The 15,538-nt window shown below is 36.4% G+C and overlaps 1 protein-coding gene across 1 annotated transcript in view; it reads right to left on the bottom strand.

Moving 5' to 3' along the window:
• Positions 1-1,478: 1,478 nt before the first annotated feature.
• LOC144763497 (voltage-gated potassium channel KCNC2-like) overlaps positions 1,479-15,538 on the bottom strand; it is a 95,706-nt gene continuing 81,646 nt past the window's right edge. The window contains exon 5 of the mRNA XM_078649143.1: positions 1,479-4,204. Within this exon, the coding sequence (XP_078505269.1) occupies positions 4,143-4,204 (62 nt within the window). The 3' untranslated portion in view covers positions 1,479-4,142. The remainder of the gene's footprint in view (positions 4,205-15,538) is intronic.

The raw sequence follows: 15,538 nt of genomic DNA, 5'->3' as shown, positions 1-15,538 counted from the left end.
TTTCTAACATGTTTGAATTAGCACAGCTTGACATGTCCAGTGGCTAGATAATTGTATCTAATACAGTAGAAGATATTAATGTGTGTGATTGTTCATATAAAGCTCGTCTTTTTATTTATGTATAATATTCAAATTGTTTCTGCAAGGACTAGGACACCCAGACATTAGCTTCACAGCACTTGTGGAAGGGCTGACGGAAACAATTCAGTGACAAAAAATCGGAGATAACTTATTCTGAAAGACTTAAGAGGTAGGTCCTCTGACACGTACATTGTTTTCCAAAGTCCACACCAAAGAGAATTCCAAAGGTTCAATCGCGAAAGTGTAGCTTCCCACAAACACTTTGCAACTCGATGAGAGAATTGCAAAGTGGTTCTTGGAACCTAACAGTCTGCATCTAGTAGGAAATTGAGAATTATAGTCAACACAGTTTAATTAGTTAACCATTTTTTCCCTTTCATATGATATCATGATGGCCTATCATAATTCTAATGAATTTTAAGTGAAGGATACCTAAACCAATTAAAAAGTAAAATGAGTGCAATTTGCTTGCTTTAAAAATGTATAATGGGAGTTTACCTAATTTGAAACATGGACAAATTGTTTTTTGGAAGGTAGGTATCATAATGATAGTTGACATGGAAAATTAACACAAGTAACTCTCTTTTGACCCTTGGAGCTAAATCATACTCTGATCTTTGGCCAATGGAGTATGGTATTAAAGTCTGGCTTGCAGAACGGTCGGTCAATGCATACATGAAAAATATAATCTGCAAAATGAAAACTAGAAGGAGCATCTGGAAAATGATAATGGAGACACATTTAAACATATGTAACCTCATGAAAAGATTTCTAAGTATCATCTTGGATCATATATTACAACTATTTTGGGGATATTTTCCTTTTTTTTTAAACAATGACTCTTTAAAGTTTAATCAACAAGAAGTTCAAAAATAGATCCTAACCTCTTAGTGAGGAGTTGTTGTTCGAAGGTAATATTTGTCAGTAGAGCAATTCATTTAAGGATTTATCTAAGAACAATATGTACATTTGGAGTTCAATAGATTATAGTAATTGTAATCCAACTTTACATGGTGTTCCGACTGGCTATGATTGAATAACTACTTACTTTGAAATTTCTGGTATAATGCATGTGAAAGTCAGTCCAGGTTTATGAACTATAGTGTTGGACACACCACTTACATTTTCAAGGCAGTGACAAAGGCTGGGTTCCTGAAATCCAGCTGCTTGTAGTAAACCAAGATCATTTATTTATAGTTTCAGATAAAAATATGCAACCACAATTACATAAATAAAAACATTAAATAAAAAGACAATCACAATTACAAACCACTGTGCATGTTTATAAATATTGTTTTGGGAAGTTCTTACGGATCCAGCAACTCCTTTACCAATATCCTGTCACCACCTGAAAGCAACAAAGAGCCAATAAAGCGAAATAATTACATGAGACAGGCTTCAGTTATGTGACAGTTTCCTCTCCGGTCCTTTTGCCCTTTATTCACGTCTGCAGTTGGTTACAAAGTCATTGATTTACACCAGAAATGTGCATGCACCTTGACATTGTCACAAAGGGGCCACAACACAATGTTTTACAAGTGGGATACTGTAGGTCCCTACATTCATGGTACCAGGGTGACAAACAAATCCTCAAGGACAGCCCATTGAACAAGATGGAAACAACATTATTCCATTGTATGACCTACGATGTAATATAGATATCGACATGTAACAGACTAGAATTATTTACCACATCATTCACATTTCATTGATCAAAAGATATCTTTTCTCTTTTGTGCAAAATATACATTTTGTAGGATATAGTTTTAATACACATCAGATACTTATTATGTTGGATGCTCCTCCTGCCTTAAGGTAAATGAATTTTAAAAATTAAATGCATTTAAAGCCAGGGATTTGTTTGTGAGAACTTACATACATCAAATCAACAGTAATAAAAAGAGAACCTTGCCTTTGATTGAATCATGTGACATGTCTCTGTTGTTACATTTCTCTTGTCACAGTAAAGCGCAAGTAATACAGGTCGTTTTCACACTTATACACTGAACATCATTTAAATAATTTAGGAAAGTAAATCAATGAAGCAATGATGTGCAACAAAACAATCACACCCACTTTTCTTGAATTAAAACTGTCGCAAATGGAAGGCAGTTACAGGCGATGCTTTGCTAGATGCAAGTCATACTTCACAGACACTGTCATGATACAGGTGGTAGGTGCCTTAGTGTAACCTTATGGCACGATGTTTTGCAGAGACCATGAGGACAACAGAGATGTGGACCTTTAATGCAGACTTTCGGTGATGAAGGCTTATAAGTTCAGCTTTGCTTGGCATTGATGGCATACACTGATGCTCCACGAACACATTTATTTACATTTGGCTCATTGAAAAAGGGCAATGGCCCTTATCCCGGTCATTTTAGTCTCCTATTTTTACAGCAGCTTCGTCTTCATAACATATCCCTTTGGACTTTCAAAATCAAGGTATGTGTAAATAGGTGGTCCCATTCACTGACAGCAGCTTATTTCCAATTCCTTAAGTCCTTGGTATGGCTAAATTCCATTGTCCCTTTTTCAGCAGTCATAAATCCATGATAAATTCTGTGTAAAACTGTAGTCACTAATAGCAGCACCAAATGTTATATGAGTTCCATTGCAAAGAGCCTTTTGTAATTCGATTTCACTAATGGAGATGTTAATAAAAAATGTATCAATGTACATTTCAAAAAATCAGAAATACATTTTTTGTTAGTTCATTAAGGTAGAAGAATATGGCATGCATGACTCAAAAATATATATTTATAAATATATATTTATATGCAGTAAAGGACACATTGAGAAACTGATTGTACTTATACAACTTAGCGCAGGATGCTAAATCACTTCTGCGTTTTTTTGTGCAACATAGTGCTTTAGAGCCTTCTAACGCTGAGCATAGGTTCAAAATCTGGGCTTTCAGATTTTCCTCAGATGAACAACATTTGTAATATTTATTGGTAACCCATAAATTGGTCTCAAAGGAGTTTGCAGCCTGTGCTAACATATTACCTGCCTCATCTTTGAAGCCAGTTTCTAGTGGTGCAAGTGTATTTTAAATATCTGACGTACATTAACTTCAATACATTATTTTCATTAAAGTTTGGGGATGTTTTTTTAAGAGTACAAAGTGTTACATAGGCTATTGCATTTCTAAGACTACAATATCCTATATCTTACACTGACCGAGCCTTCTGGTGATAACGGTTTCAATTCACTGTGTCATTTTGCTGAGGCTATAATAATTAAAAATTTGACTCACTCAATGAACTTCTGAGACCCTTAAGTTTAATGTCTAGATATATAACTGAGGTAATGAGTGAAAGCATTTTCTAAATTCAACCTCATATAAACTTGTGTGAAAGCAGATGTGCCAATTTAAGGCCACTCTTAACTCCTAAAACAATTCTGCAACCAAATAATAGGAATGCAGAATTGTTCACTCATGTTTTAATGTATAGTGTATGTCAAAACCGAATATTAATAGAAATAAATAAACAAAAATCTTTATCACACTGCATTATTTGACACAATACGAATTTTTAAATAATCAAGCTCTTCTGGTACTGTAAACATGATATGATGGGCCAATAATTACTTAAGCCAGGCGGTTTTGAGGCAAAACACAGATGTTTTAAACATCAGCCATGAAACATCAATCGAAAAACAAAATATATGATAGCAGATAATGATTTATGTAAAATGCTGACAAACATTTGATGATACATAATGAGGATAGTTAATGAAGAAAGTTGTATACATTTACTGGATAGGAAAACAGAAAAAGCATAACAGAAATAAACTTAAGAAATATTACTTGAAATAGATATGAGACTAGACAATCAGATGGTAAAGGCAGGTGAATACAAATTCTCTGATATGAACCATTAGTCATTGATGTGCATACAAAAAGCATGGATCTCCTGCTACATTGAGCCTTGAACATATTCAGAACAAATGGTGTTGATATATGACTACAGTACCCTGCAGCACTTGTGAATTTAAAAGTGCAAGTCTGGAAGGCATTTACCTTTTTGCTCATGTTTTGTGCCTTCACCAAGCCATTAAGACAGAGATCTGACTTCTGCTTGCGTGTAACCAGTAATAACAACCTCTTTGCAGTTATCTGTGTGCAAACAACCGGAGACATTCAGAACTGAAATACAGCATCCTAATACAGAAGTAAATCGAGAAATCAAACAGTTAAAATAGGAAACAAGTGGAGAGAAAGGGGAAAATAAACAAAGAAAAGCAAATCTTCATACAAAACAATTTGTCAGTAATGATCATTTTAGCCAAATGGCACAATACAAGAACAAGTATGCTGGGCCACAAACAAGGTCTTAGTGACCTGCAACATTGCTTTCAGATGATGTAGAGACAGATTGGCACATGCAAATGCTCTGCTACACAGCGAAGAATCAAGACAACTTTCTAGACATCTTCAGAATGGATTAGAAAGCCACAAGAAAATGGAGGTCCACAAATGTGATTATCATTTGGAAGCACATTATTTTGAATACATCTCCCTGAAAATGTACATGATTGTTCAACATACTGGCCATTCATATCCACTATGTGTCCTTTTATTGCCAGAGTAAAGCAGGACGTTTGGTAGATAAATGGAAAAGCATTATGTTACAGTAGATACTTTTAAAAACAAGATAAAGTAAGTAATTTCTAACAAAATGGAATTTATTTGTATTTACAGTTGAATCATGACTATATATCTATACATATCTGAATGGATGGATAGATGGATGAAAAGATAGATAGATAGATAGATAGATAGATAGATAGATAGATAGATAGATAGATAGATAGATAGAAAGATTGATAGATATTGTCATGCTATCTCAGCCTAAAGTTAATGCTACATTTAACTAGTTCCATCATGTGGCAAAAGATATTTTATATTAATTGATGATTGCCGATTGATGCAGTCTGATTTACAAGATAGATGGGATGGGAGATCGAGAGCGTCTTAGAGGACATGGTGAGCTGTAGGGTGATGTTACTGGAGACAGTCTCAGAGTATTGCCTGCCAGGCCAGCTATGTTGTTTAAGCTTCTGGATTTTTCATAGCCTTTTACAAAAGAATGCACAGATATCAGTTGAATGTAGCCATAAAAGAAACACACAGATAAATAATACAATGTACTGCAATAAGAATGGTACAGGACAGTCATTTTAAAGAATATTCATCACTATGAAGAATGGAATACTACATCTTTTTTCAACTGTCTATTATGCGTCACAAGCTCAGAATCCCTCTAGTTTACAGTTATCAGAAAATAAATCACCCTAGATTATCACATTTGTAAATCCTTTCTTAGCTATGTCACATAACTCAAAATGTATCCCATCCATCCAAATTACCCCAAAAAGTTCAATGCTAAACTATGACAGTCTAGTAAACCACAAGTCCTTATTTGAGTAAATGTTTTTAAATGATAACCTTCACAAACTTGTGAGACAGTTTTGTTAAAAGAAAGTTAGGCATGCAAGTGGTTTAGTTGGAAATACACCACAGATGTCCCACATAACATGTGCCAACTAAAAGATGTTTGTTTTATTGGCACAGCAAAATATACATTATAGGATAATAAAGGTTTGCCAAATATTTAAGAAAATGTTAAAATAGTCACGGGACTAATGAACAAACAATGAAGCATGCAACAGAACATGAATAACTAAAAAAGGATACACGAGTACAATGTTTAAAAAAGTCAATGAAACCCAATAGTATATGCACAAAAATATTATCAAATTTGTCTATAAACCATCTTTAACATTCTACACTTGATGCTCTTCCTGATTGTGCCATGAGTGATAGGAGACTGGAACAGAGAAGGAACAGTTCAGTGCTGCTAATGCAGATTAGCCCTCTCCAAATTGAAGGCTGATTATATAAGACTATTTAAATTACTAAGAGGCCTTAAAAGGGGATTGTAAAAGACAAAGGAAGAATTGGAATGTTTGAAACAGAGTTTCACATGCTTTCAATAATGCTGTTGAGCATAAAAGAGAAATATGTGTGTATAATTATATATATATATAGATAGATATATATATATATAATTACTTTTACCAGGAACCCATGCTTATCACACATTAATAATAGTAAAAGAGAAAGGGGATATGGATGGTAGAGCTGAAAGGTAATTTCACCTTAGTATGGCTTCAGAAAATGTAATTGTTATTCGACAAAACGGAACCTTTGTTTTTTGCCAATTGGCTGCTTTCCGTGTCAAAAATGCTGTACTTTTAATTCTTGTATGGTTCCAAAGCAGCACAGTAACAGTTGAGTACTTTTTACAGGTACTCCAACGAAGGAAATGTTCCAATTGGTTTAAACTCCAATGTGATCATTTTACTCTTCTGAAGTGTAGCTGAGGTGGGTAAATATATTAAACTTCCTCTACTCCAACTTCACTATTTTTTCAGCTGGTCTACGAGCATCATGAACTTCCCAGTATTGGTGACATTTTTATGAAAAGTGGGTGAATATAAACTACATGTATGGCCTCGAAGGGCATAATTCCTTTATTATGAACATTTACACACCAAAATATACCTACTAAAAGCATTTTGAGGGGAAATTGTCTGACACAACAGGGAAAGGTTGGGTGATGGACAAAGACATTGTGTCACTCCCATAACTTTGATCGAAAAGTTATAACTTGTGCTCAACTGAACAAAACCAACTTTAGTATCTAAGTGGAATTAGGAATTTATTGCTCTACCAATGTCACGTCAATCTGAACTGATGCTGGATTTGAGAGCTAACTAAAAGTTTTAATGTTCTTTATAGACCTCAAATCCTTAAATGAGCAGAACATCATATTTGCAGGGCCTCTATTAATTTACAGCATTGAAGATGTGAAAAAGTTACTGGTCAGAAAGAGGTGTAAGTGAAAAAAAGCCTAATGCACTGAACACAAGCTTCCACAACTTAGCTATTCATCGAGAAAGTCGAATCAAATATTCTATGAGGTTCCATTGGCTCTCCTTTTTATGGGGATCCAGAAAACAACATGTGAAACTTGTAGAACGTGTAGAATGAAAAACAGACATAATTAAAGATTGAATAGTCACATTGATGTAATTCTATCAAAGAAAATAATTTCTACGAATTTAGATTATGAAAAAGCAACAGTGGTTCCCTGTTCAGGACAGAAAATTGGTTACACTTTCTATCAGAAAGCCAGGGTCAGTACCTTGTATTAAAGGATTATTCTAGGGGCCCAGGACATTTAATAGAGTATAAAACTATTACAAATAAATTGATCCAAAATGACTAGAGGCCTGTGTAGACTTCCCTTTATGTTGCAGGGTTCTGGCCAATGGAAAAGAGTAACCCTCACACATAGAAACTTCCTGGAACAAGCAGGGACAATACTAGGTCTCTGCAGGATGTATGAACTATGGCTCAATGTGACAATCTGTCTTTGTTGCCAGAGGGTACAAAAGTCAAAATCTGGATTACAAGTTGTCCTACCACAAATAACTGTTGTTTCCATCTTCGTGTCCCTGGAGGTAATGATTTCAATTTGGAGAATCAAAGAGATTTGCACTACTTCCGAAGGCAAAATCGTACACAATACTGACTAGAGGGTACAGGATATAACCCAGGTCCAAGGCACTTTCTTCTTCACAAGTGACACAAGTGTAAACATTAGAGGTTCACTGGAATATAGGCAGACATGTCCTGTCCTAAGCCATGTGGTGCCATTTTATATAATAAGTAAGTAATGTACTGGAAGCTGAAGTTCAGACAGTTCTAATGGTGCCTATTGTTAAAAGCACATTAATACATGCTAGGCTTTCCATTGTTGAGAAATAGGAAATCTGATGGAGAAGACCATCTTTTTCATGGTATTTCCCCAGATGTTTGCCTTCCTATGCTGAAGACATTTTTACTAGTCCTAGGACTCTGTGCTCTGTACCCCTGCCAACCAGAGGTAACTGGGATGAACAAGGTCTATGGTATCCAACCAGCAATCTGTTGCAATTGACTTTAACTTTTGTCTTCGTCCTAGTCACAGGCAACCAGTTGACTATGGTTGGCGTTTACACCTTTTGGCGTTTACACTTTTTGCCATAATTTAGATTTTTAACTTTAGCATTGTCAACCAGAGATAACCAGGGCAAACCTGGTCCATAGTGTCCAATCCGCACTTCATTGCAGTTGGCTTTAACTTTTGTCTTTGTCCCAGTCACGCACAACCAGTTGACCATGGATGGCATTTACACTTTTTGGCCGTATTTTGAATCTTAAACTTTAGAAATTCATAACTCTGGTTCCACTTATTGGATTTTTGTTGTTTTGGTGTCATTTAATAATAAATTGGTTTGGGATTTGTATTGTGTTGTGTTTTTACTTTATTACTATTTGTGTGCTGCATAAATACTTTACACATTGCTTTTATTTTAAGCCTGGTTGCTTTGTGCTAAGCTACCAGAGAGTTGCGCACAGGCTTATTTAGAGATGTTTGTGGTTCACCCTAACACAGACTATGACCATTATTTGAGGGGGTTACCACCTCCCTCAACTACTATCCCAGTCTCTTACAATGGTTTTCAGCGGTGAGATCCAGTACTTATGTTTTTGCAGTACCACTCAGTGATTTGTGGAAAACCCAAAATCCCTTGTTATAATCTGACATCAAAATCGATATTTGATGTGTATATTCTCATTGATGTGTATATTTTCCTTTATTTTAAATTGGTCATTGTATTTATTTTGTTCTCTAAATTTCACTCCTGTTCTCATGTTTTGCACATATGATTTTTGCAAGAATGGAGGTGGATCTCATGAGCATTGAAAACTCTACTGTGGCAGAGCTGAAGAAGTTCTGTAAGACAGAGGGCTGAATCTGGTCAGGGGGTCACGAAGCTAAAGTACCAGATCACCATCTGGGATGAGGTCTGCATGCTACAGTCTGCAGCACAGGAGTAAGTTGATGACTGTTCACTTTATTACTGTTTAAGTACTGTTGAAATATTGTAGACATTGCCTGAAAGATAAACCTTTGATAAAGCTTTGTACCAAGCTACTATAGCCTTAAGTGCAGGTTTATTTAGTGACGTTTGTGGTTGACACTGACAAGGATTGTGATTATTATTGGAGATGGGTGCCTCACCTGCCTCAACAACTACCTCAATCTCTTACAAGATCAGGACCCGGATAGACAAAAGGGCAAACATCTTGTTTTGCACTGGCATCCACCCCCAATGGATTAACCCAGTTCAGATCATAGCTATTCACCCCATCACTAAACGAAAAAAACTGTCTCCAGCATATATGGTAACTCCTAGAGTTGGCAAGTATGCCAGAGAAGTAGCAGAATTGAGAAACACTGAGGTGCCTCATCTACCACTTCACTTCTCTATGCCCACAATTCTTAGGGTTCCGCAAGAGGCTCATTGGTATTGGTACAGTCCCACCACTGGTTGCAAGTGTTTCTCAAAACATGCTTTGGCCAAAGGCCTTTTGCACATCAGTACTTGTGAATTATACATGCCATATAAACCAAGCAAAAACAATGGTAGAAGTAATGGCTAATGTAAGATTTTGTACATTAAATGAAAGATTGAAATTGGGGATACACACATTTTAAAAAGCTGTGAAGGCAGACAAGCTATGTAGAAATAAGGTGAAGCTGATAAGTATATGCTTATCTTTATCATCCTGTGTTGATTGATTGATTGTGGGTTTCTAAAGCGCTAGAATCGACTCCCGAAGGAGTATCTCTGCGCTGTAGACCGCTGGGGAACCCGTCCTGGCTTTCCCTGTGAGATGGTCCCTACTGGGTATCTCCAAGGTGAAACCAGGCATCCCCGGCGTATGTGGGGGGCCTTTGTGGAGATGAGGCAAGCTGATGCCCAGAGTTGCCGAGTGTGATCCCTAGTTAGAGTAGGCACCGAGGCGAGAATTATCGAGTCCGTTGACCCTGGTCCAAGACCCTGCCGCGTCGGGGATGGAACCCTGGTCCCGGGCCGTCCTCTGCTCCCGGGTCTGCCGCCTCTAACCAGTGAGCCACACCACTCCAATTGTTGCAATTGTAAATCAATCTTGGTAACTGGTGGAATGAGAGACTGCTCTTCAGTTCTATTTTTGCTAAATTCATTTCCATGACACTCTTGATCTACCTCTGATATGTGGTAGACTGTAGTTTAAGGTAGTTTATATGTAGGAGTTGGATTTGCATTTATGTAGCTTTTAGTTGAAGTTGTATTTATTTGACAGGTTTCTAAGATGCCATGAAGAAAAAGTAAATAGGCTTCTTGCTTTTAAATATTCAAAGTGCAACAGAATGAGCCACTATAGTTTGAGTAATCTAGGTGATTTTCAAACTAGGTTGTGGTCTTTTGGGAGTTTTTTTTTTCAAATCTAGTCATTTAGATTCTCAGTTTCAATTTTCATTGATTCAACCAGAATTTTTAGTGCATTGTATAAGGGCCTGGTCGTCTAAGAGGTACTAGGTGCTCAAAGACATAGGGACTGATTCACAAAGGTAAACTTAAACCTTTGTGAATGTTTAGGATTGTTTGCTTTTCACAAAGGTATTTTACCAATAGTACATAACAGATAGGACAGTACTATTGCTTTATGTGCTGGGACTACAAAGTTGTAAAGGTAGTTCCAGTAAAATACCTTTGTGAATAGCAAACAATTGTGAACTTTTACAAAAGTGTAAGTTTATCTTTTTGAATCAGGCCCTTAATGTTCAATCCCATCCTCAATTTCAAAGCGGCAGGCATTACGTCCATCAGAGCATTCATAAATAATTTTGGGTTGACCTACCAGTTTATATTTATTTGCTCTGAGAATTTTATAGGGTAATGTTCTGGTAAAATGAAACAAATATGCTTCCCATTTTCTCAAAACACTTCTCTCTTTAATGCTTTTCTTCACTATTTATTTTAAGAAGTGCAAACATTTTGAAAACACTTAGCACCAAAAGATCTTCTATTTATCCTTAACCTCCTTTCTCTTCTTTCTACTATCTTCTTTTGTTCTCAGTGATAAGGCAGAGCTTAAGTGCTCTGAATGTCATTTCTTTGATCAGACAAAAGCTTTACATTTCCCTCGTATGTCGTGTTGGGGGTCAGCTTTAAAGTATTTATCTGTGCTGTGTGTTTTGTTGTAATAAGCAACTAAACCAGTTCAACCAATTATGGCAATTGAGCATGTTTTTACAGTGAATATGCTTTTGCACCACCCATATTCCGCTGTAGGATATGTGACATCTTTGAAAATCCATGTCAGGCTAGCATACCAGTAAATCTTTGTTTGGCTTTATGTAAATAAGAATACCGATTTTTTACTGCTCGCTTCAAAATCTATGTATCCCTCGATACAGTTGTGTTGTGTTTCTTCTAGTTATTAGCTGCTTGCATCCCTGTTTCTGAGAACAGGTACACTCTAAGAACAGATTGAACTCCTGACCACTTTTGAGCTCCTCCTGGCCTTATTCTAAACCTCTAGCTCTCTCATCACTTGCCCGACATTTCAAAAGACATTAAAAGGAACTGTTAAAATAATTACAGTCTTACATAGCAAGAAAACAACTTTTATGTGGTCTGAAGTGGGGAGATGGTGAGGTCCACACGAGGATAATGTATTAGGTCATCTCTCCAATGTCTCCTATACATGCTGAGCAGAAGTCACCAAGAAACAGATGGATACATTCCATGCTCTATTGGGAATCGGGACATGCTTCTTTCTCAGGAACTCTCCCTGTCAGAGATTAATGTCCTCGCCCCATTATTTCACTATTCTGGATCCATAGAAACAAGCATTGCTTGCTAAAGTGGACTCAGGCCAGGGATTTTACTGTTCCCTGGTATTGTTCTCTAAAAATTGCTTTGCCCTACTTTGATGTTTTTCCAACATATTCATCATTTCTTGCATTCAATCAATCACCTTTAGTGTGCTTGTTGTGTGGATGGTTGGCATTTGTTGTAAGATATTAGTAGACAGTGCTGTGAACACATGTTTGGAACTCTTGATTATTCAGAGCTGATTATTCACTTTTTATGGGTTGTGGGTACTTTTTTTGCAAATAGAATAGTAGTCTGTTTCTGCTACCATCTCTCAATAATGTATAGAGAAGTTGTTCCAGTTACAGGCATGCTATATTTCTTTAACCAGGTCTAGGAGGTTTTTTTGTGTACGCACAGTGTAACTGACTAGCAGGAGCAGCACTTAAAGAAGATAATGCATATTTAGCTTGCAAATGCAGAAGCCAAAAAAAGATGGCACAGATATAAACACCAGGAGTAATTTAAGCAACAGCACAAACATTTAAAACACACAAAGATCAGAATAGATTAATATAGGTGTGCCTCTGTATGTCTTTTAGTGGCCAGAATAGTAACCTTGATCTCATGCTGTGGAAAGAGAAGACTATCCGGTGGTGTACAAGGCATGCATTAAAGGTGAATGGGGGAGAGCTGCTCTATCATTGGCTGCACTCCAATTGACTGAAAAGTTTATGAGACCACCCATGAAAGAAATTAACTTGGAGTCAGGTGTATGCCTTTAATTTGAGTAGATTTACTAATTTTTGTTTTTCTCAAATATGACAGGCATACGTCTGTGGAAACAATTGTTTTCCTATTTCGCTGACTTACACCGTTCACCCAAACCCTACAACTGTGGATTGCTGTCGGAACAGAAAATCCATAGTTGAAGCTGTAAGAGAAATATTCATTCTAATTTATTGTATTTATTGTTTTTCTGTACCAAGTATACAATTAGTTGGTTACTTCATTGTGCAGTGGGAAATATGCCAAATTCAGAGATCTTCATCAGGTGATAGAGATCGCCCAATTAGAGTGGCTGAATACACAAAGGTAAGAGAAACGTTTAGGTGTGTACTCCCACAATATTACATGCATTATGTTGCAAGATACTTATACTGCATCCACTACATCAGCATAAAAACTACATTGCAAGGTAATGATAGAAGATAAATATAATAGATTATAGGATTAGTTAGGTGTTATGGAGGTAACAATATTAATAATATGTTTACCATGAGAGTGCAGTGATAGGCGATGAACTTGTTGCCATATAATTGTACATTGATATTATTAAAATTGATATATGTTCATTTAAGCCTATTGGGTCTAACCTCTCACGTGGAAATTTGAACTAAGCCCATCATTGCTGGCTGAGTGTCCACTACCTAATTTGGACACTAGAAAGATACCCTCAAAGTGGGGGATGATTGTCAGAAAAAACACACCTTTCCTTTCTAACATACTTGGGCTGTCTCCCACCATGTTTTTCACATACTTGACTTTCACTGAGTGTTTGCTAACATTTGTTTGCAGTCTTTCAAAGAATTAATTCCACCAGATATAATGGTGGACTAGTCACTCTAGATTATGTGACTAATCCTCCTACATTTATGTGAGAGTTACTGAAAACCTAAGCAGAGGAGTTGGATTCATATCTACTAGCTTTATTGCACTTAATAGAGTGGCCATACTAGAAGGAAGAATTTGTTACCACCGTCCTCTAGATCAGGCCATTAGATTGGTTCCAGTCAATAAGCTTATTAGAAGGTTCAGACCTATTCTGGCCAAACATGAAATGTGCAGCACATATATGTACACTCTGGCATTTCTTTAAGGGGGCACCACAGAACCTTTTGCCGGTGTCAATGTGATACTGCAATCAATTTGGTGATGAGTTAGTCATTTAGACCTTTGCATTCAAGGATTAAAAATATTTGCTGAAATTTTATGAAAATAAAGGAAGATGGAAATGGGAGGTTGGATTTGTTTCTAGGGAGCTATATACATGGAGACCTTATTGTGAAGGGAAATGGGAGGACACACAAATGTGAGTGTTTGAGGTGAAATGCCCCATACAGCAAAGATTCCACTCCATTACTTCACTTGATTGCCACTTTTTTTAGTCATGCTCTGGTCATGCGGAGTATGAGTGTGTGGTCATGTGTAATTGTGAAGTTGGGGAGCTCTGTGCAGTGATGGCTACAGCATGTACAATCCTATGAGTGTATGTTGATTTATATGGCAAGTCAAAAATTAATTTGTAATAATTCTGATAAAAGATGGAGTCTCTTCAGTATAAAATCTGGATATATTTTTTTATCCTTCATACATATGATGAAAAATGTTGGTTTTAATCCTAAAAGGAATATAACAGGCATCACGTATTATCGTGTTATTAACTCCTTTAACGCAACATGTGTTTCACCCCTTTAAAATGGCGTGGGAGCCTGGGGCTTTATCAAGGCTGAAATCACCTAAAAGTAACAGAAAGAAAAAGCAAATCATGACATCATCATCCATTTGTCTTCCAAATAATGTTTGTTTTCAAATACAATTGGTGCACACACTGTGAGAAAACACCGTTACTGTGTCAAAAAACTTCTCTTTGTGCTCCTTAAACACATTATATATAGTTAAGTGATAGGTGAGAGTGAAATTTAAAAAAATATTTCATTTATATAAATAATTAGAATAAAAAGAATACTTTCTAAATGCTAAAAATAAATTGATTTGGAATTCGAAAAACATCACAGTAAATATACTGGCACAACACAGAAGATATCTTTTTTCTGATATGTGAATATTTAGAGGTTATATCTCTGTATTCAGGATAATATAACTGGAATAAGAGAAAGAGAGGAGAGATACATACTCCGAAAGATGCTCGATAGTAATAAATACCCCCAGACTCGTGGTAAAAGTAAGTTCTGTACTAAGTCAATTTACAAAAAAAAAGATTGTAAACTAGTCAAGGAAACCGGCTTTCTTCAGGAAATAAAAGTTCATAGATAAACAATCAAAGTTAGGAAAGGAATGCAAAGTTAAATAGAAGAACACAGGTATGTTCGGCATGGGCCTTACCAGTTACATGCATACATTCCTGAGAGCAATATATATGCTTGCGAAATGATATATCAAGATTTTATACTGAAGAGACTTTGGGCCATATGCATCAAGGCAAAAACCGGTTGCACACGGGCAGATTTGCAGAATCTGCCCCTTTGCGACAAGTATTTTTGCATTTGGGATTCATCATCCCAAATGCAAAACTCGCAATGTAAGTAATTGCAAAAATTGCGATTGCATTTAAGGAATCCCAAATTGCGATTTCTTAAATGCAATGCATGAAGCAAATTGAAATAGCGATTTAACTATTAGGGGTCGCAAATTACTGTCAAATGAAACTGGATGGTAATTTGCGAATACTTTGAAAAAATGCACTAAAATAAATTTTTCAAAGTTACATGTTACACACACGTGCCCTTAGGGCATGTGTGTGTGTGTGTGCAACATGTGGTCACATGGCAATCTCAGGGGTGCAACAGGGTGTCCTTTTGGCACCCTTGAAATTGCATGCGCAATTTGCGAGTACCAAATAGGTACTCGCAATTTGCGCATACAATTTTCATTGATTCCTATGGCCCTC

The sequence above is a fragment of the Lissotriton helveticus genome, chromosome 1_1, assembly GCF_964261635.1.
Source record: "Lissotriton helveticus chromosome 1_1, aLisHel1.1, whole genome shotgun sequence".
Classification (NCBI taxonomy): Eukaryota; Metazoa; Chordata; class Amphibia; order Caudata; family Salamandridae; genus Lissotriton; species Lissotriton helveticus.
The sequence above is the reverse complement of the archived record's forward strand: the minus strand, read 5'-3'. Positions and strand labels throughout refer to the sequence as shown.